Genomic DNA, 22,578 nt, shown 5'->3' with positions numbered 1-22,578 from the left:
AACAGAACAATTACATTTGGCTCACTCACATACACTTCAAAAACCCATCACTTGTTGCTTGACAAGGTAAGAGAACCATCACGAGACCACACCATGATCTGCCTGTTTTCAGCTGTACACAGATGAGATGATTCTGGATTGTCTGCTACTGCTCTAACAGCAGGATTCACCAAATGTTCAGTCAAGAGAACAAACGTATGTGAATGTAAAGTCCAGCAGGAGTAAATACTGAGGTCGGTCAGAGGAGAAGGAGCTGTGAAGAGAGACGCCAGCATGTGTCTGCGTTCTCCAAGTCCTTGACTGGGACAGTCACACGTATGATTCACATTTACTGAGTGGTTAAGCTAATATAATAAGCTAATTGGAGCAGTGAACCAAATGCCACTACAGTCAAAGACAGAAACGATCCGGGCATCGCTCTGTTCACAGCCTCAGTGCTGGATAGAAAGCTGCAGTGGTGAAGCTCGGCAGGAAGCTCTGCGTGGGTGGACAGCTTCAACGTTTCTCTGCCTTTCATTTCATCACACACAAGCAAACTCTGCTTTGGGAACAAAGCTCATCTCTTGATTGAACCAAATCTAATCTAAACAGCAGCTGTGCTGTGGTCGTGTCTTTCAGAGGATGATGTTGTCGTTCTGCTCCCCAGAATTAAAATGTTTCTTCATATACAGTTTCATTAAACCTCTGCTCCAGATGTTTTCCTGCCTCGTGCATGAAGTCGGACATCCCAGTGTCCACTGAGGACAGCGTCACAGCCATCTCTGCTCTGTGTTTTACTTCCACAGATGGCTGTGATCATGTTAGTTGTATGATCTGTGTTCGCTGTGCTGACTGTTACTGATGCTAGCGTCAGTGCAGTCCACCATTCTGATCCTGACTGTTACATGCAGTTAACATGATGCCCAGACAGTCACTTTAGGACCTGCCACCAGGCTAAAGTGGGCTGGTGCTTGGAGCGCTTGTAAACACTGCTGGTGCAGTGGGTCGAGTGATGCTCAAGGTTCAGCTACGTCTCAGATGATCTGAGGATTTATCTTCTTGGCCTCATATCTGAAATAATGTTTTCCGGTGATATGATTTTGAGCACACTGGAGTTACATGCTGTGTCTCCTTAGGTCCCTGAACTGTAACTGGAGTCAGTGTTCGCCACATACTGTATTAGTGTCCTTCTCCTCTTCATCATCATCATTGCAGAATAATGACCTGCACAGTCACACTGCATATGCACAGCCTACTGCCAGAACCAGACCTACCAAACAATTCAATTTCAATTCAATTCAATTTTATTTATATAGCGCCAGATTACAACAAAGTTATCTCAAGGCACTTTAGTAAGTAGTAGAGTAGTAGTAGTAAAGTAAAGTTTAAGACCATACACAACTAAACCCAACAAATCCCACATACAGCAAGCATTTAATTTGACAGCAACAGTGGAGAGGAAAAACTCCCTCTCTAATGAGAAGGAAACCTCCAGCAGAACCAGGCCATCTGCCTCGACCGGTTGGGGTGAGAGGATAGAGAGAGAGAAAAGCACAGCAACAACAACAAGCAACAACAAGCAACAACAGAGCACAGGCAGGATGGTTGGATCCACAGCTGCCCATCACAGACAGCTCTGAGTCCAATGATACCTGTAGGTGAGGACAGAGTGGGAGAAAGAGAGGAGGAGTGGGGGGGGCACAACTACTGGAGAGAAAGAGACAAGGATAGTTAAAACATGGAATAATGATATAATGTTATTGGATAGAAGAGTTAGAAGGCAACAGAGGAGCTCAGTGTATAAATTAAGTCCCCCAGCAGTTTATGTCTATTGCAGCTTAACTAAGAGACTGTCAATCATTGCCATTTACCCAAACCATCTCTAACTATAAGCTTTATCAAAAAGGAAGGTTTTAAGCCTGATCTTAAAGGTGGAAAGTGTGTCAGCTTCTCGAACCTAAAGAGGGAACTGGTTCCAGAGAACAGGAGCTTGGTAGCTAAAAGCTCTGCCTCCCGTTCTACATTTAAAGACTCTAGGAACCACAAGTAGTCCAGCGCTCTGAGAACGAAGCGTTCTGCTTGGAGCATAAGGAACTATAAGGTCTTTAAGATAAGAAGGAGCTTTATCATTGAGTACTTTGTAGGTGAGTAGGAGAATTTTAAATTCTATCCTACATTTTACAGGCAGCCAGTGCAGAGAAGCTAATGTAGGAGAAATGTGATCTCTCTTTCTAAGTCCTGTCAAAACTCTGGCTGCAGCATTTTGAATTAGCTGTAGGCTTTTTAAGGAGCTGTTGATGACACCAAGGTTCCTCACAGTAGAATCTGGAGCTAATGTTATGCCATCCAGGGTGGCTATCTGACTCAATAGTTTCTCTATGCAATTTTTAGGCCCAGCAATGATTTCAGGTTTATCTGAATTTAGTTGACAGAAGTTTTGGGACATCAAGGATTTGATGTCTTTTAAACAACTTTCAATTTTGACTAGTTGATCTGTTTTTTCTGGCTCCAAGGACAGATATAGCTGAGTATCATCTGCATAACAATGAAAAGTTATAAAATGCTTCTTAATAATATCACCTAGAGGAGACATGTATAGGCTGAACAGAATTGGACCAAGCACAGAACCCTGTGGTGCTCCGAAGCTAATCCTTGTGCATGTAGAGAATTCATCATTAAAATGAACAAACTGGAATCTGTTCAACAAATAGGATTTAAACCATCCCAGTGCGGTTCCTTTAATTCTGATACTATGTTATAGTCTCTGTAATAGAATGTTATGATCAATTGTATTAAATGCAGCACTAAGATCTAACAGGACAAGAAAAGAAACTAGACCATTGTCTGAAGCTAAGAGAAGATCATTAGTGACTCTAACCAGAGCTGCTTCTGTGCTATGATGTTTTCTAAATCCTGACTGAAAATCTTCGTACAAGTTATTTCCACTAAGGTGGTCAGATAATTGTTTAGCCATGACCTTTTCTTGGAGATAAAGGGTAATAATATAATTCGAAATGGGCCTATAGTTGGCTAGTTCTCCAGGGTCCCAAGTAGTTTTTTTCAATAAAGTTTGACCACAGCCACCTTATAATTCTGCGGTACAGAGCCTATTAGTAAAGATTGGTTGATTTGATTTAATATGGACGAGCTGATTAAAGACAAAACGTCTTTGAGTAATCTGGTTGGGATTGGGTCTAAAAGACACGTGGTGACAATCAGCCTCTGCGGCGCTAGAGGCGCTCCTGGGTCTTAGCGTGGGTCTTGCCCACACTTCAATTCAATTCCTGTCTAATTAGTGGACCCACCTGTTTTGTTAGTATTTAAGGCATGTCCTTGTGTTGAGACATTGTTGGTGTGTACACGGTCGTAGCTTGAAGGCTACACCAAGGTTACCGGTTAAAGAGAGGAGAGTTCAAGAAGTGGAGTTCCTTTTGTTCATTTGATGTGTCATGTGTTTATGTTTCATATTTAGGATCCTGCCGTGGTACGGAGCGTGTTTAGTTAGCCTGTTAGACAGTGCTTAGTTCTTAGTTGATTAGTTCTTAGTTGTCTTGAGTTAATGTCTTGTGTTTCATGTTTTTTGTATCAAGTATTTTGCCCATAGTTTATGGAGTGTTCTAGAATCTTTAGTAGCATTTTACCTGCACTGCAGTGATTTTTAGTTCTTACCTTTTTGTGTTTGAACTGAGTCCTGCTGTGCAGTGAGTTTATGCTGTGTTTTGTGTTCCATGTTTAGGTTTCTGCCCGTAGTGTTACGGAGTGTTTAGATTTGATAGTGAGTTTAGTTTGTTTAAGAACGTTTACCTGCATTGCAGCGATTTTTAGTTCTCACCTGTGTTGTGTTGAACTAGATCCTGCGCGCAGTGAATTTTTGTTTGTATTGAATAAACCTTTAATGTTAATTATTAGATTCTGTGTTTGGGTCGTGCATTTGAGGTCTTCCCTCTCCTATTTTCCCTGCGACCTGGTCTGCCGGTTGCGGCCAGGTGTCTGTGTAAGGGGGTTCTCGCAGAGGGCTTTTGTAGCGACTGATTATATTAGTGAAGTAGTTCATAAAGTCATTGCTGCTGAGATTTAAGAGGATAGTAGACTCAACACAGCTATGACTCTTAGTCAGCCTGGCTACAGTGCTGAAAAGAAACCTGGGGTTGTTTTTGTTTTCCTCAATTAAGGAGGAATAATATGTTTTTCTAGCAGCATGAAGGGCTTTTTCTATATATTATTGGGCTGTTCTTCCATGCAATGCAGTTTACATTTATTTTGTTGGAACGCCACTGCCCTTCTAGTTGTCTGGTCCTGTACTTTAGGCTGCAGATTTGAGTTGTGAGATTTGCAGGCTCTCAGCTCAGGATTTGGAATAGTGTCAACTTTGATTATTGCTGAGGAGTTTGGGTCAGATTTACTTTTCCCCACATTCTGTTATCTAAATTAAAACAATGAGGCTCATCCAAAAGCTTAAAAAAAACTTTTTATGGTTTGTGCTTTCAGGTTGTTGACACAGCTGCTTGTTTTGTGCTATATCATGCACAAATTCCCATGTAAAAACAAAATGCAGATGAATAATTATTTTAGATGACACCAATAAATGGCCAATAAACAGGCAGAATAGCTTCAGTGGAAGCTTGAAGATGAACTCACGACTCTTCTGCTGCTAAAGGCTGAAGCCGTGTAAAAAGGAGCAATGTGTCGGAATGAGGTCAGACAGTGGAAACTTCTGCACTTGCTGGAAGGTGAGGCACAAGTGTGAGGTTGCCATGTCTGCTCGGCCCAAAGCTGCATGGAAACGATGGATTAAGTGTCTGGCTGAACACCCATCGTCTAGGAATTACTCTGCAGTTGTTTCACTGTTTTCCCATTTTGCCACTCAGTGAAAGCTGATATTTAACCAAAACACAGTTGCTGATATTGACTCTCTGCCTGATTTGTGAAGTGTTTGTTACACCCCAGGCGTCGCGCAACAAATGTCCTTACAAAAACCTGCAAAGGCGTTTAATAAGTAGTTTTAAAGACTGATTTCTGATTCAGCCACAGAATTACTAAGTAGAACAAACGATCCTGGTGGCCAGACTGTGACTGATGTGGACCTTCTCCTGTACCTGTGGCCCAGAGTGTGTCAGAGTCAGTCAGAGAGTCATTTCAACCTGGTTTTGCTGCTTGTGACTCACTCAACCTTAGCTACGATCGTTAATAGTTCATATGACTGTGTGACAACATGACTGAACGTCTTTGGACCGGGAACCCACGCAGACAAAAACCCTGGGACCGAACCAGGACCTTCTTGCTGAGTTCGAACCGCTACAGCACCATCAAAGAAAGGCAGGAAAACAGGGTCAGATAAAACACAAAGAACTCAAAACCAAAGCATCAACAAGCAACAAAAGCCATGCAGGAAAACTAACAAGAGGCTTCGTAGAGGCAGACGAACGAACCAGCAAAGCTCAGGATCAAACAGGGACTGACATCAGCTGAGGAGGCAGCACTGTCCTATTGTACTAAAGGAGACCTGATGCGAGGCCTGTTCAGGCCGTCCGTGTGTTCTGGCTGCACTAGAAGCACAGTGATGCTGATGTGGGCTCACAGTCAGCAGTAACAGACCGGTCTCCTGCTTTCACAGCTCTCACATAACGTATCAGACAGAAGCGGGTGAGGAGTGGAAGGCAGGCGCACGTTTCTCATTGTTACCTCTCAAATCAGTGGAGTTTGTTTACGACCTAGTGTCTGGTAGATTACACAGTGTGTCCTCTCGTCAGCAGACAGAGGCGGCTCCGCACTCAGCGCTGTTTGATTTGTCATTTTCCCAGTGGAGGTGAATTCAAACAGAAGACATAGCGATGACCTTTGAAGACGTTTACTGGCTCATTAGTCACAGCTGCAGCTGCTTGTGTTCCAGCTGCTGGCATCAAGCGAGCGTTTCCTGCTCCTGTCGCCGCACGACGCCTTGCAGCGACGCCAAGAACACCAAGTCCTGCAGCAGTTGTTACAACTCTGATTACTGCATCTCTTAACTCTACACACCACAGCAGAGCTGAGTGAGGACGCAGGTGTTTTCATGACCCGACACAGAGGAGGTTAATGTTTAAACATCCCTCAGATTCTGATTTAGAACTGTTCAGTCTGTTTGTTTTTTTTAGTCCTCAGCAGAATCTTAAACCACTTCCTAAAACACATTCCAGAGCAGCTCCGTTTCAGTTTGTTTCATTTGGAATAATGTGTTCAACCAAAGACCTGTCCAAGATGGCGGCTGAAAGTTTCACACCATCCACATACAACAGGGCGCTGGAACACCGGCCTGTTCCTCGAGCTTAATGACAAACAGTGAGTCTGAGTCTGGGTCGCTGCCAAGTGGAATAATGTCAGTCAGCCATGTTTATCTGGAAGCTGAGCTGTGACGTGTGGACGTCTTTCTTCTACACGGACCTAAGACAGAAACTACAGTGAAGCGTCAGACATAATGTTTTACTGATCACCATCAGCACAGGACAAGTCAAAGTGACCCTCGGTCCAAATCACATTGTAACATGCTGTGATGATGGAGCTGTCTTGGCTCATGACAGTAGCTCAGGTTAACGAGTCATAGAGATGCTGCACATTTGACCTGTTGCCACTTGAGGTCATTCACTTTGTCTTCTCTTTTCTCAGTCTGTCCCAGTGTCTGTTAAGAGTTTTGATGCTGGAGGAAACTTTGGCCATGAACTATGAATTTCCTCAACTGTAATGTCCAGCCCTCACCAGCAGGTGGTAGCGCAACGGGGTCGAAGCTGATGGAGTGTCTGGGGTAAAACAGGCTCAGTCACTGTGTCAAACAGTCTTCCAAACTTTCAGTTATGCAGCTTTTCTCCAGTCTCTGTAACTGAAAAAAACCCCAAAGCATGAATAATGGATCACATTCCCACAACACAAACACTACAGCAATTAAGCCTCGTAATTTCTGGTAACTGTTGACCCCCATTTGTTCACTGTGATCATCAAGCCCACTTTCCGTGAAAACGCTCCCATTATGTCTGTGACAGAACCATGAAAAAAAGCTTCATATAAAACACTCAGCAGCCATGTGTGAGCACAGGCGAAAAGCTCTGTTGTCGTTGGCTCCCAGCATAAGGTCAGGTTGCCATGGAAACGTGTCTTACCCACATTAACTCAGGATGAGTTGGATTCGTTGGATTCTCTCATGGGGCCTTTAAACCAGCCACCTTTAAACCTTGTCTCAAAGCCAAGGTTACGTTTTTACAGTAGTCAAATCTATGGATGGAATTAAGGGGCACAAGAAGGTGAATTCTGTTACAAGTGGAGGATGTTTTTAGTTTGTTTGTGAATAATAGTCCATGGACAGGTCCACGCTTTGCTACTAAACCTTTACTCTCCCACAAACAGGTCGCAGGGGAACAAGAAGGGAACAGGAACTGGTTTTACACTTGAATAATGTAAAACAGCGTTCAACACAAACATAAACGTACTGCATTCACAGGACAAACAATAAACACAAGAGGGAAAAGAACTCAACATAAGTTCACAGGACTAAAGCTCTGAACAAAAGGTTAGAACTAAAAACCACTGCAGAAGCAGGAACAAAACTAAACTCGCGACTTTCGAACTAAACACGCTCCATGTACGAGAAAAGACAGAAACAAAAACAAAGGCGACAAAGAAACAAAAACTGCCTCATTTAAACTCTGACTTTCTGTAACGACTTGGCTCAGCTGAGCGTACGACCTGAACCCAACCACCAACAAACCAATGACACCTGTGACAAGCAGGAAAAGAGGAACAACAGAAGGAGGAGGGACGTGTCGTCACCGTATGACAGTAAAGTTGTTACTGGACAGCTTCACTACACACAAACATGCACTCGCTGTTCGGTTGCTCAGAAGGACTTTGTTCTGATGCAGATGCTCTCAGGCCGCTTGTTGCTCGTGGGGTCATGTCCAACTCTTACTGCGTTTACTTCATGTTACTGATGTGATGACTGGTGATAACCACATATTAGCCTTAGAATAGAGATTACTGCAGCTACACGGTCAGCTGGTACTACAGTACTACAGTACTACAGTAACAGGAGGAAGGAAATGCTTCATGAGTTGCTGTGGTTTGTCCATAAATGCCTGGTTTATAAAACCTCAGTGCCAGCGGGTTCACAGGGACTAATCCTTCACCCCAAAGCAGATCAAACACAGGGATCGGGGCGCTGGATGCAGGGGTGCAGTTACAGCAGCGATGCTCTGGGTTCCAACCATGTGGTCCATGTTGGCTCCCACACCAAAGACATGACAGTTAGTCCGGCTGGTCGCTGATATGAGGACAATGATTCACCACAGCAGGTGATGTCTACTGCTGCTGTTACTGTACAGTACGCACAGGCCCACAGTGCAGAACCCTCTGATCCTGAGACACGTCCACTCTGATTGGTAACACTGATATTTAACAGTCAGCGTGAGACTGCAGGGAGCATGTGATCCTTAGGAGCCACTATTCCCCATTTGTTAGTGATTGTGAAGCTGTGCTGCTATTTCCTTTAATAAAAGACAAGCTTCAGGAAGAAATGTGTTGGTGTTTTTCTGCCAGGGCTGAGTTCTCTGGATCTGCAGGACCACACAGGCCTCCAGACTGAAGCTCCCTCCCTCCTTCCTTCAGTCCACCAGCAGCCGCAGAGATGTGGCCCAGTGCCTGGATGCAGAGCACCCGTAATCAATCAAGCTGCTGGCGTCTCGCTCCAAGAATCACTCACTTTCTCAGTGTCCTGAGAAAGTGGTGATTTTGTGTGTTTGCAGTAAAAACGCAATCAGTCTTGTCTGAGCTGTTCCTCTTCTCCTTTTCAGGACAAATGAGTTATTATCCACTGGAACACTGTGTTTCTGATCATGCAGGACGAGCAGCAGCGAGACAAGCATGATGTGAAGGAGGGTTTTGGACCAAGACGCTGCTGAGTGCGGTTCTGTCTGTGGGGAAGTCGTCGACAGGTGACCTGCTGTGAAGTTAAAGCCCTGTTCGTAGGTTAACGGAGACGTCTCCCTGACACGTTGAGCCTGTGACAGCTTCCCAACAGCTCAGCTGCTATTTGGGTCCTAACGCACTGAAACATACAGTGAACTGCGCTTTCTGAAGCAGCTCTGCAAGTTTGCTCAGCGCCGATCAAAGCAGGCGTTTCACTCTCATGCCACAAAATACCAAGAACACCCATCATCAAACTTCTCCTTTTGATCATTTGGTGTGTGACAGCCACGTGTCAAACACCAGTCCTTTCTACATCTCGTCAAAAGAGTAAATCACAGTCATCACCTGATGAGTAATATACATGTAGTTAGATATTTTGTTTGTCTGTGACAATATGAAAAGGACAATCAGAGGAAAGCGACGGGTGTTTCAGCTTCGGTAGCTGACGCATTAGAACCCTTGTGTCTGTTGGAGGTCCTGCTGGGCCTCGTGGGGCGTCAGGCTCCAGACGAAGCTGTCATGGACGTTTGTGAAGCACGTGGATGAACCTTGGTCCACCTTCAAGCTGCCCCAGTCGATAAGATGTAGTTATAACAAGGCTGCGTTAGTGAAGCGAGCGCCAAACACTGCGTCCGTCAGCTGAGGTGTTTGTTGGCTGCTGGAAAATCCCAGCGTTCTGCAGGCAAATGGACTTAATATGTGAGAATCAGAGAGAGCAGATAAACTGCAGCTGTCACTGTAGCTAATAGCTGATACATCACATAGTGTGTAGAGAGAAACTAGATCGAATTACTGAACTTCCAGGCTGGAACAATGCAGACATTTGTACACACACATACAACTCTTGTACATAACTATTGCTATATAAATTTATTATAGACATTGTACAGTGTGACATTGTACAGTTTCTTGGACAAACTTGTTCAAGTCCACAGTTTACTTTTGGTGAACCTTTTAAAACTTTGTAGACAAATGTCAAGACCGTATCTGTGATCGTAGTGTGTGAGCTTATTGATTGTGTGGCTGCACTAGTCTTTATTATGGAGATCTGGTGTGTGAGTGTGGCTCTGTGATGTCCTGATGCAGGCAGGACTAATCAGACCTTACGCAACACGTTTTAGACACAAATCTTTATTGCCTGAAAGGACAAAGACGATTTTAGATTGATGCAAAAAGCAGAATTTTTTCAAAATGAGCTGAGCGTGTGACAGAAGGACGCAGATACAGAATGGGTCAGGACTAGACACACTGGCCCCGTCTCAGTGTCTCTGTGACTGTAGACTGGGAGCTGTGGGAGGCCTCGCAGCTCGCCGCGCCCACCGCCCTCCACTGCTCTGCAGGGATGGTGAGGCTGCTGCTCCAGCTGTAGCGGCCGTCCTGCCCCACCACGCCGGCGCCGCGTCGCTCCTCCCACCCGGCGCCGGCGCCGCCGCTGATGCCGCCGCCGTCCAGCTGCCAGGACAGAGTCCAGTCTGAGGGGAAGCCCCGGTCGGCCAGACACGTGAGCGTGGCCGTCCCCCGCTGCAGCTCCTGCCTGGAGGGAGGCAGCACCGTCAGGGTGGGGCGAGCATCACCTGCAGAAGGAGGCGGGACCACACAGCTGTCAGTCAGAGAGCTGCCTTAGTCCAGTTTCTGTCAGTTTGTTCTGCTCCACCAGCACTGACTAACACAAGGTTTCACTTCCTTCCAGAAACCTCCATGCAAATCAGCCCAGAGAGAAGGAGGGATGACGGAACTGGATAAAAGCGAATCACAACTGAAAGATGTTAAAAACACTGTAAAACAACACCTAACAAACATCAGATCATTTCAAAGATAAATCATTTTTATCTTCATTCTGTTCAACTTCATTCAAAGAAACATGAACTTGAATCCTCATAACAATAATACAGATGCTTAAAGACTCGACTTAGACTTTGAACAGAACTAAACTAAGCTTCAGAACATTCAAGATTCAGCTTTACCACAGATTAAAAAATATTTAATTCTACAAAAAAGATCTCTCTTCCCTGTGTTCCACTGGAACCAGTCAAGGCAAATGTTTGCTCACATTGAGCCTGGCTCTGCTGCAGGTTTAGTTCTCTTTTTCTTTTTTTAAGTTTTAAGGTTTTAAAGAACTGATGCTTTTTGCTGAATTGAGTTAAATTAAACTATTGCTGTCAACACAGACTTTAAATCTAAAGTCTATCATAATTTAACAAAATAAAAAAATATGCATGTGTGGCGACTATAATGTCCGGTCAACTATTATTACTGTAATAAATACTTTTTTAGGTTTTTATTTGACTTACTTCAAACATCCCTTTTAATTCCTTCACTGAATGTGAACCTCAGTTACACAAACTAATAAAAACCTTGAAATGTGGAAAAGCGGTTCTGAACTAAACCTACGACATAGAGATTCATCCATTGTCCCAATAACCTATAACTTTAGAACCTAATGTAACTTCTTATGACTCGTATAAAACTGTTTTACAAAGTCAGAAAGCAGTTTCTCTCCATCATGGCTCCATGAACAACTGGAATAAAGGAGTTTTAAACATCTGACTTACCTCCAACATCCAGTCTGGTTCCTGCACCGAACGTGAACCACAGTGAAACAAACTGGTTGAGTGGTCGTACAAAAACCTGAGTGCAGAGACACGGCTCTGACTCCCACACAACAAACTCTACAGGAAGCTTTTCTGTCAACATTTGTTTTTACAGTTTTTATAGTTTTATAGTTTTTAGCTGTGTTTTACAGCTTTGTTTTATTTATTTAAATTTTTATAGCATAAAACATTTGTTAAAATCTACAGAAACAGCCTTAGCGCCTGAACACAACTATACCACAAAATCTGAGCCTAAATTAGAAGTATTCCTTTTTAGAATAAAGAATTTAGAATTGAGGTTTACTGACGCAAAAAGTAATTAAAGAATCAGTTAATAAAAGTCATTAATGAAGGAAAATGATGATTGATGATCACCATCATATTGTTTAGGCTCCTGCTGGATTCACTCATTTCCATTGAGCCTCTTTGCATCAGCAGCTTCATGCGCCACTGCTCTGCCAGAGTTTATAGAGCTCTGAGACAGAGAGCCGAACACTGGATGACTGACACCTGTCCTTCATCACAACCACACACCGAGATCCTCCTCATCACCACCATGACTCTGCTCTCCGTCCTCATCTGGACTCTGCTCTGCTTCACCCAGGGTGAGGAAAAACGTTTATTCACCTTTTGGGTGAATCTGAGTTTTATTGTTTCTTATGTGTCCTCAGGTTCCATTGGACAAAACATTGTGCTGACCCAACCAGCAGCCAAATCCGTGCAGATCAGTCAAGATGTCTCTATTGACTGTAATGTCAATAGAAAAGTAGTCCAGTACTCTGGTCTACAATACTTCTTGTCCTGGTACCATCAGAAACCTGGAGAAGCTCCCAAACCTCTGTTTCTACAGAATCTACAGAACGTCAGATAGATTTACAGGAACCGCCTCCAGGTTCATTGGACGTGGATCAGGGAACGGAGTTGACTTCACTCTGACTGTCAGTGGAGTCCAGGTGGAAGACACTGGAGTTTATTACTGTCTGAGTTATCACTGGTTGGACAGCAAATCTTGGTTAACACAGTGAGAAACAGTCATGCAAAAACCTCCCTCAGTCAAAAAGAAGCAGAAAGAAACTCTGACTGCAGCTGCACACACACACGTCTACAGTGACTGTGTCTGATGCTTACAATATAACATGAAAGCACAGATCAACACTAACAATGAACAATATTGTCAAAAAGGCTGAATAAAATACACAGAACATCAGCCAAATACTAATGTGTTTTCTTAAAGATGTAAAATATATTACAAGAAAACCTGAACAAAGCGTAGACTCTGTCCATGTCAAATAGGACATTTGTTTTAGTTTTCATCATGGAATATTAAAATGAACCATTTCCAAATAAATTTTCATTTATTTGACCAAAACAAATCATAAACACCCACAGTAATTTCCATGATGACCTTGATCAAACCATAAAAACAAATAAAAAGGTGTTGTAGCAGGAGGAGACACAGACCAGCGGCGATCTCGTCTGTCCAGGTCTTCAGACTGGCTCCATGATGAGGGGTGAGACTGCTGCTGGCTGCTCTAGGGCTCCATGTTCAGGGTGCGACCAGCAGCGCTGAGCTGCTTCCATCTGTTCTTCATGTCCAACCTGCTTCATGCTACAGGTTCATCTGGAGACGTGCTCCTGACTCAGACTGCTGCTGCTTGGTCTGCTGGACAGGCTGTCCCTATCAGATGTAAACCCAGTTCATTTGTGAGTGTGAGTGGATTCAGCAGCACCTTCAGAAGCACAGAGAAGCTCTGAAACTCCCGATTAAGGCGCTAGAACCTGTCGGCCTGGAGGTTCTGATCGATTCAGTGGAGGTGGGTCTGATACTGACTTTACGCTGAGCATCTGCAGAGTTCACTACTGTCAGCATCAGCACACTGGCAGCTTCCTATTCACACACTCCTACTAAAACCTTCTCAGTCAAAGTGGACAGAAACTCAACAGACCAACGGAGCTGGAAGATTTCAAGTAGAGTTCAGGCTGAAGATCTGGGGGTTCATCACTGTAAGCAGCATAACAACCTTCCACTCACACAGTGAAATGTCGTACAGAAACCTCCCCTTCGTTTGCGTCAGACTTCACAAACCATGAATCATTACAACAGGCAGGTTTAACAACACCGATTAACAGCTGGCTTTATGTATCCATGATGTCATAATGTGTCTGTAAATGCCCGATTGTCACAATAAGAAAGTACAGTCAGATCCTTCTTTCAGTTTGTTTAGAAATCTTTTCAATTACGCACCACAGTAGCATCGTTATGACATCAGACAATTAGCTGCAGCTTCTCTGCATCTGATTTTTATCGTATTATGCTGTGAATAATGTTGTTCAGCAGGAACGAAGGTGAGAGGTTCCGCATGGTTTTAGTTGATGTGATACTGACTGAGTTCAGGCTGAAAATGCAGGTGTTAACTGCTGTAAATACAACACATGCACCAAAAACCTCCCTCAAATGCATCTGATGGAGAACAGCACAGTTATGAATAGCAACATTGACACTGACACTGTGTTGATGATGTTCTGATTATTAAATAACACAATAAATTCCTCCCAAGTTTACATGTGACCAGATCAATTGAGGCAGTTTAACAGCTGAACCAACAGTGAGTCAACTTTTTCTTTAATATCATGTTTATAACCCAAACAAATGTTGCAGTAATTTTAATGAGGCAAATTTTTGTTAGGAATCTGGAAAATGTTGATCAGGATGTGGTGAAGTGAGCACGGAATCAGATGTTTTAGTGGTGATTTTAATAAAACAGCATAAAATGAAAAGAAAGTACAAGACATTTAACAGCAGAGCCTTTGGACTGGGTGCACTGGTCTCTGCTCAGAGTCTCTGTGTGGGAGCCCTGGACAGGTCAGAGGTCGCCCACTGGTCTGCAGGAATCCTCATCCAACACTGTCAGGATGTGTTTCACACGACTCACAGTTGGAAATGAGACAGAACATGTTTTAATCAAACTCTGCCTTTGGGTGAAACTGATCTTTAATGTTTCACTTCTCTTCGCCAGCTCAGTTACCATGGCAACCGTCAGGCATCGCTGCTGGACCATGACAACAGACAAGTTTCAGAAAAAAAGTTTGTTCTTTTTTGTTTCCACTTTTTTCCTCTGATATTTAAATGTTATAGTCAAAACAAAATATATTTAACATTAATGTCAAAAAATCTTTTTTAGAAATTCAATAAGAAACAGAACAGATGTAAATTCGATTGTTAGTTCTTTTTAGAAAGAAATTCTATTAAAAAACAAATTCAGACTGAACATTATGCTTTCCAAAAAGATTAAATAAAACCTCTGAACATGCTTAGAAAACTTACAGCTGAAAGTAATTGTGACAATGTTTATCAAAGAAACATTCATAAACAATCTTACTGATCCACTCAATAACATGATCATCATCATATCAATCAGGCTCCTGTTGGATTCACTCATTTCCATTGAGCCTCTTTGCATCAGCAGCTTCATGCTCCACTGCTCTGCCAGAGTTTATAGAGCTCTGAGACAGAGAGCTGAACACTGGATGACTGACCCCCGTCCTTCATCACGACCAGACACCAAGATCCTCCTCATCAGCACCATGCGTCTGATCTCCGTCCTCATCTGGACTCTGCTCTGCAGCTGCTTCACAGGTAAAGTCCAAAGAATCCAGCTGTGAGATGAAGCCACTGAACCGTGATGCTGCTTCATGTCATTGTCTGTGTGTCCTCCAGTGTCCAGAGGTCAGGTCACAGTGACTCAACCTGCAGCAGTGAGAACCACAGTGGGACAAACCGTCAGCATCAGCTGTAGAATCACCCCAAAGGTTCACACCGGAATTTACCATGACCAGGCTTGGTACCAAGAGAAAAACGGAAAAGCTGCTACACTGCTTATTTATGGGTCTGTTCATAAAGCGTCATGGGCTCCAGATCGTTTTTCAGGCACAGGATCAAACTCTGACTTCACTCTGACCATCAGAAGCGTCCAGGCTGAAGATACAGCAGTTTATTACTGTCAGAGCAACCATTACATCAACAACCAGCATCTGTTGACACGGTGAAAAAGCGTCGTACAAAAACCTCCTTCAGCTGCAGAGGAACTGATGCGAGTCACACTGGTGTAAGTAGTGGTAAACACGTTCATGTGTAGTTTAAGTAGAATGACAGAGCACTGGGTCATTCAATGGATTGGTTTGTCTCTATAAATATATAAAACATGGGTCATGAAACATGTGGTACCAAGAGAAACATGTAGAATCCATACGAACAGAGCATCAGGAACTCAGGTCGTGTGTCTCTGGATGATGGATGTTACACTTGAACCTGAACGTGAACTAGAACATGTGGCTCGGCCACAAATACAGTACCTTCAACAAGACGTGGCACAGATTCCTGAACCATGAGCCATAACCTGGCTGAGGGACGAGAGGTGAGTAGAGTCATAGAATGCACCCGGTCACGGCATGCAGAGTACAGTATGTACAGTATTAGCCTGGATTTAGAAATACTCAGAAGTAGAAGTCTACCTGAAAACAAACCTAAAGCGAGAAAAAGGAAGAGGAACGAACAGGAGGCTGCAGCTCCATCTTCTCTCTGCTCGTTCTGCTCCAGTGATGTTCATTTTGAGATGAACGAACTTCTACCTTCCCTCCACACTCTTCCTCCCAACAACATTTGCTGATTAAGGGAAACTGATTGGCCACTGTTTGAAGAGATGAAAAGGTCAGGACGCCCGTCACTGATTACTGATTGTACAGTGGCATATTAAAACAGAAAGACGGTGTGTAGCATTTTTAGGAAATTAAAATCCGACCCCTGCTGTTCTGGGCGCATCCACATAAATCTTCATTTGTATACGGTAAAGGACGGAAGCATTCGTAGACACACATGTCACACTGCGCCTGCTGTGAAACCACAAAGCAGCACTTGTTCCCCGCTGCTGTAAACTTTGAATAATCCTCATATAGGCTGGTTTGGAGGACAGTCTTGGACATTTACATACTGAAGGCTGTCAACGTAAGTGCTGATGCATGAAGGGCTCAAATGAGAAAACGTCTATAGCGCATCTGAACGTCCCACAGATGAACTGATCCATCATGGCTCCTACAGAGATGGAGGTTCAAACCTAAAAGGCTTTTACAGTGTGTTACAGTGGCCTGCGTGTTTCCAGGTTAACAAACAGCAGCGCCTTAAGGTCCGGACACTTCCTGCTCCTCTCTCCTAGAGTCCTGGCAGTTATGGGGCCCTGCTCTGTTCAGATCAGACAGATGGCGTTTGCTGTGCAGATCGCCCACAGCCTCAGCTCCCACAGGCTTCACCAAAGCTCTGGATCACATGCCACAAGATGCTCCGCAACCGCAACCACAACCGCTCACAACAGCCACAAGAGAAAGGATTACTTTAATCTCCCTCTGCTTTCAAACTTTAGCGAGTGTCCCTTCTGATCAGAGGCCACTCGTTAAAATGTTTTAGCTCTCGTGTCCCAGCTCTAAGGTGAGTTTGCATTGTAGATGTGCCCTCAGTTCATTTTTGTGGCTTCTTCGAGCGTTACCTCCACAGGGAACGAGCGCTTCTGAGGAATCTTCCCAAATCAGGCCTTCATACACGCTTGCACATGGAAACCATCTGGCCTCTGCGCGGAGCCATGATGGGCACTGGCTCAGCTGTCAGCACTTCTTCATGAGTAGAGGGAGGAATGACGGCTGGTTGGTTGATGTGCTACACTATGAACTAGCCATGGCTAAAGGCAGAAAACCATAAGAAGCGAAATCTGAACTTCAATCACAAAACCTTTACTGGAATCGAAGGGTGTAAGTCATCTTACAAAAAAGACGGGAAGTCACCTGGTAAGAGGGCAAAGGTCAAGGAATGAGGTTTAAATAATATTTTAGGCCTCCTACAAATCATTTCACCATCTCAGTGGAGCCAATTACAGCATCATTCCTGAATGTGACATCTAGTCCCAACCTTTGTGTCACGATCTGGGTTTTTGTTTCTTGTTTTATTATATAAGGACTTTTCTGTTTCACCTTAGTTGTCAGGTTTTGGTTCCAGTCTCCTGGTTTATTTTTAGTACTTCCATTTCTGGTCACGTTATGTTAGTTCCCGCTTCACGTCCCGGTCCTAGTTACGCACCTGTCAATAATCTAATAATCACGGCCAATACATAGGCACCAGTAATCGCCACATCGGTTGCCAGATTGTTAGTTTGTGTTTGCGTGTCTACGCTCCATCATTCAACCAAGTAAGTCATTTTGTGTATTGACCCTGTTTCTTGTTTTGAACATGTCCTGCCTGCTCCCAGTCGGTTTCTTCTGACTCTGCTTTGTGTATGGAACCCAGCCTGAATCTTGACTGCCTTTTGCTCATCCCCTGCCTGTGCCGTTGCCATTGTCACTGTGCTGATCTGTGTACCGACTCTGCCTGTGGGTCCGTCATATCAATGAGGAGCTGACACTTTGAAAGCCAGAGGATAGAGCACCTCGTACTGCAGTCCGCTGTAAAGACCAGGAACCCGTTTCCTCCAGCTCCAGACGGTTTACAGAACCATCTCTGTAGCGTCAATCAAGTGTGCTCCACTTACCAGGAAGCTTGTGACTAATGCACAGACAAATGCTGCAGTGAAATAAAACCAAAGCTAACACCAGACTGTGAACTAAATACCTTAGTATCAGTAAATCTTACCTGAGGAGACCTCATCACTCTTGATTTTATTGGCTGATTCTGAACAAATGTAAACTGCAGTTTGTGAGATTTAACAGCTTCTATAATGTTCACCTTGTCTTAGATACAGTACTTACTCCTGCCAAGTTGGCCTTGTCAAACTTGTCTGCCCAACTCACAGGATGGGTGGTGTAGCAGTGTCAGGAACACGCGACGGAAGGACCCAAATGCACAGCGCACTCGAGAGCTTGATGAAATAAACTGTGTTAATTGAATCGGCGTAGTTAAGCAGCCCAGGTCATACACGGGGTGTCTCAGTTCTTCAGATACAAAGGGAGCAGGCAAGATCAGGTCCGGGAAACATGCAGGAGTTCGCTACACGGATAAACTCGGGCTAGACAAAACTCCATGGTCAGACAGTCGTACGGTTTACCACAAAATCCACAGCGAAGGTACAGACGAGGTTCAGGCAGGAATCGGGGGTCAAAGACAGGCGTGATCAGCAAACAAGACAACTCGACACGAACGCTGGAATGCGGTACTAGGACTCGACAATCTGGCGAGGTACTGGGGTGAGAGGTGATGCTTAAATACACGGTGAACTGATTACTAATGAAGTGCAGGTGTGGATAATGACCGGTGGAAACGGTGACAGCTGTGACCTACGGTAAACAGGAAGTCCTTTCAAACTAAAACAGGAAATGATACTGGAACCAACAACATGACAACTAAGTTCTTTCCAAATAAAGCTGAAAACAAAACCAGAACCTGACAAGCAGCTACACCACCGGAGCTTTATTGGCCTGTCTGGGAGTTGGACGATTCAACCTGTTGAATGACCATGAAGTCTCTAGCTCCAATGAATAAAGGAATTGTTTAATTTAAATAACTAAGCCTCTGTGTTATTTCTTTAGGTTATGTGCATATAAAACAGGTTTGTTTTTAAATGTACTGTCCATCCATCCATCCATCCATCCATCCATCCATCCATCCATCCATCCATCCATCCATCCATCCATCCATCCATCCATCCATCCATCCACTGTTCATTCCAGATCAGATACTGAGCAGCAGGAGGAGGGTGACAGTGTGTCTAAGAAAAGTAAAAGCTAAAAATGAAATGAAGGCTAGTGTACATGACCCACATCCTTCACCTGCTACTGTTGAAACATACTGTGACTAAACTGAAATGTATTTTTGTTTTAATTTTTGAATGTTTTTATTTTGGTTTGTTTTGTTTTTAACGGCGGCAGTGAACTGGGTTTTCTACAGGTGGTGGAATCAGCTGAGCAGTAAAGAAAAGGAGGATGCAGGAAGCTGAAATCTTCTTCTACCTCTTTCCTTACAGACAGGAGAGCAACAGTGACGTTCAGTAAAAGGCATCTGAATGAACAACTGTTCCTCAGACATTGTGCATATTTTACATATGTATCACTGAAACATGAGCACACACGTCTAACACTGTCCATCAGTAAATGTTTTTTGAACAGTGATCCATTGAACAAGCTCCCACCACAACAAAGCATGATCCTGCTGAGACATTACAGACACAAGCAGATGTTCTGTGTCCTACTGGCTCCAACATGGCCGCCTCCAGGTGCATGATGTCATCTTTTACCATCCTGCTTCAATGTGCTGGGGCACGTCAGTGTCTCTCTGTCTGGGTCCTGGGAGCTATGCAAACGGCACACATCATTAAAGCAGATGCAGAGAGGCTGCAGCGATGCTCAGGAGGACCCCATGTTCTGCTGGGGGACGCCGGACTTCACAGGGACCGCAGAATGTCTAGGCCCCACTGCTGTAACAGCTGTCCTGTGTGATGCCCTGCCTCAGGCTGCAGCCTGGGAGCATGCGTCGGGCCGCTCCTTCCTCTATGTTTACTGCTTTTTCATCCACGCTGACATTCAGCGTGGATGCTGATTGGCTTGACATTTGCAGAGTTCAAGGGTTCCTCATTTGGAAGTAGTAAAATGATGGAAAAAAAACACAAACCCAGACAATTTATTTTTAAAACCGGACAAAATGTTTTTGTTTGATGTTTCTTCCTCTACCAGATATTAAAACGTTTCCACTCGCTCTGTTTAGTTTTATCTATTACTGCCTGGAATGACTTTTACAGAGCTGCTCCAACAGCAGCAGCTTTTAATTCAAGGTAAAGGTTGGACTCGTATAACACGCTGAACTCTTCCAAATTGCAGTGGTTGTTGTTCCTCCTGGAGCTCGACAGCAGCTGACTTTGTTGTTTTCCTGGTTAAAGGTTGGCTCGCGCACCGGCTTTGCTTCCATCATAACTAAGGCAGATGACAGCGAAGGTTGTGGATGTTCGTTTTTCTTAAAGGTCCATTCATCAGCTCGGGACAGGAAGGAGTCCTGCTGCCAGCTCAGGTTGGGTTGAATCAGCGAGGCTTCACGTCCCCCAGAAGGGGAAGGAGCATTTAGATAATGTGCAGCTCCCGCCGTCAGCGTTTCCCAGTCTGAAAGTTTTGGGCTGTAACGCCACGACTGTGTTTTGCTGCAGCAGAGAGACACAGGGAGCCAATTTGGAGCAATGCATAATTTGGATGCCTCCTCCATATCGAGCAACATCCCCTGGAAACCCAAGCTCCCCACCGAGCGCCTGCTGGCAGCCCATGCATATTTCATGAAATCAGAAGCTGATTAACGGAATGGGTGCAAAGCTCAATCACGCAATATAAAGAAAAAGCCCATTTTAGTTTGCATACGTGTGGAATAAAGTTTGAATACAACATGACCACATGCTTTCTGCCCTTTTTACATACTCTACTGAGATATTAAAGTTGTGTTGCTTGAATTTCAAATTAAAATCCCATCTATATATGTTCTCCTGGAATAAAAGGAAACCAAGTCAAGCATCAGTGGAACGTGTGGAAAGAACAGCAGCCATGTGCTTGTTTACAGCACAGGGTGTCACGCGTTCAGGATTATTATTATATTACAGTAGATAAAGTTACGCTTCAACACACATTACCAGTGCTTACGTACTCCATGTTTTCCTTATCCTGGCAAGGCGAGAGTGCACAAATTAACCAACACAACCTGCACAATATGAATTCTTCTCTCTGCATAATGTACAATGATCATCCTCATCATTTATTCTCCTCTAAAGGCTGAATCTTCCTCTGCTGGAGGTTTTTCTACTCTGACTGTAGGAGCAGTCTACTCACCAGTCAGCGCAGACACTGGAGGTTTCCAGCATCCTGCTGACCACACTGGCTGCAGCGAGAGCTCACATCTGTCAGAGCTCTGCTCCTTCAGCCAAACACACTGCACCGCCAAAGCAAGACAGGTCGGCCAGTAACTAAGACAAGCTCATACACTGGCAGTAAACACGCCAGGGATTATGAAGCTCACGAGCCCAATTTGGAAAGTTGTGACTTGGCTTGGTGAGCTTTTATTGAATCTATGTGTAATCCATGCTCAGAGGCAAATGCCTTGTGAGGTTCCCTGACTTCACATACAGCGTCATTGTTTTAACAGTGTGCCTTAGACTTGCTTTTCAAAGGGCCCTGAGTTAGAACCAGTGACACGGGGCAGGGCAGCCTCCCCTATAGACGTAGATTCCAGAGGTGACAACACCCATTTCCTCTTTCTCAGTTCACTTTGTCCTGCAAATTCCTCCGGGTTATCCTCCAGATAAGCAGGCTGCGCTGAGTGAGGCCCAGCGCTGAATCAGTATTTTCAGATATGTTTCTGCTGCGCTGAGGTTTTAGCAGGTATCTTCTGTAAATCATTAACTTCAAAACGCATACATTCTGCACACTGTCAGTGTTCCACAGGAAATGAGGATTTGCAGTTGATCTAATGCCAGAGCTTAATTGTAACATGCTGCACATGTTCACAAAAACACAGCTTTTTTCCTCCTTTCTGAATCAGACAGTCGGTCAGCAACGACAAAAGCATTCCTGGAGCATTCGATTTCATGATTTGACTCTACTGTAGGAATACACTTAGTCTGGAAGTCATTTAATGCAAGTATTCACCAAAACATTGTAGTTAGTGGAAGCACATGCCAGAAACGTAATCTCTCCATTGTTTCCCCCCTTCAATTAAATAACGCCATTCAAGGAGAAACCACAATTCATCACACATGCTGAGATGTGCACTGCATTTAAACCAGTCTCCTGTAGTATTTAAAGACTGTGGACGCACACCTAAGAGGCGGGACTGCATTCTGTTTCCATGGTAATTACTTATTCTGCAGGCAAACAGGATGTTGGTGACCTGCTCAGCAGATGGACGTGGGTCCATACGTGGAAGTGCATCATTAAATGACTCATGTGATGTTCTGCCAAAGGTCCAGCTCCTACGGTCAGCATTTAAACTACAGCGTAAACGAGGACAGACTGATGCAGAATCAACAGTCCAAAATGGTGCAAGTGAAAGAAGCTGTCAATCATAAATAAACCAGCA

The 22,578-nt window shown here is 44.2% G+C and overlaps 1 pseudogene and 2 gene segments (V, D, J or C); 2 read left to right on the top strand and 1 right to left on the bottom strand.

The window, feature by feature from the left end:
- Nucleotides 1-10,022: 10,022 nt before the first annotated feature.
- LOC129604132 (Ig lambda-2 chain C region-like) lies at nt 10,023-11,707 on the bottom strand. The segment is given in 2 exon segments: nt 10,023-10,481; nt 11,460-11,707. Coding segments are annotated over 2 exon segments (477 nt in total).
- Nucleotides 11,708-11,739: 32 nt separating this feature from the next.
- Nucleotides 11,740-12,834, top strand: LOC114856355 (immunoglobulin kappa variable 2-24-like; annotated as a pseudogene).
- A 2,149-nt stretch (nt 12,835-14,983) lies between these two features.
- Nucleotides 14,984-15,654, top strand: LOC114855383 (immunoglobulin kappa variable 3-15-like). The segment is given in 2 exon segments: nt 14,984-15,135; nt 15,217-15,654. Coding segments are annotated over 2 exon segments (438 nt in total).
- Nucleotides 15,655-22,578: the final 6,924 nt, after the last annotated feature.

The sequence above is a fragment of the Betta splendens genome, chromosome 5 (genome assembly GCF_900634795.4).
Source record: "Betta splendens chromosome 5, fBetSpl5.4, whole genome shotgun sequence".
Classification (NCBI taxonomy): domain Eukaryota; kingdom Metazoa; phylum Chordata; class Actinopteri; order Anabantiformes; family Osphronemidae; genus Betta; species Betta splendens.
This window is presented reverse-complemented; position numbering and strand designations above follow the sequence as displayed.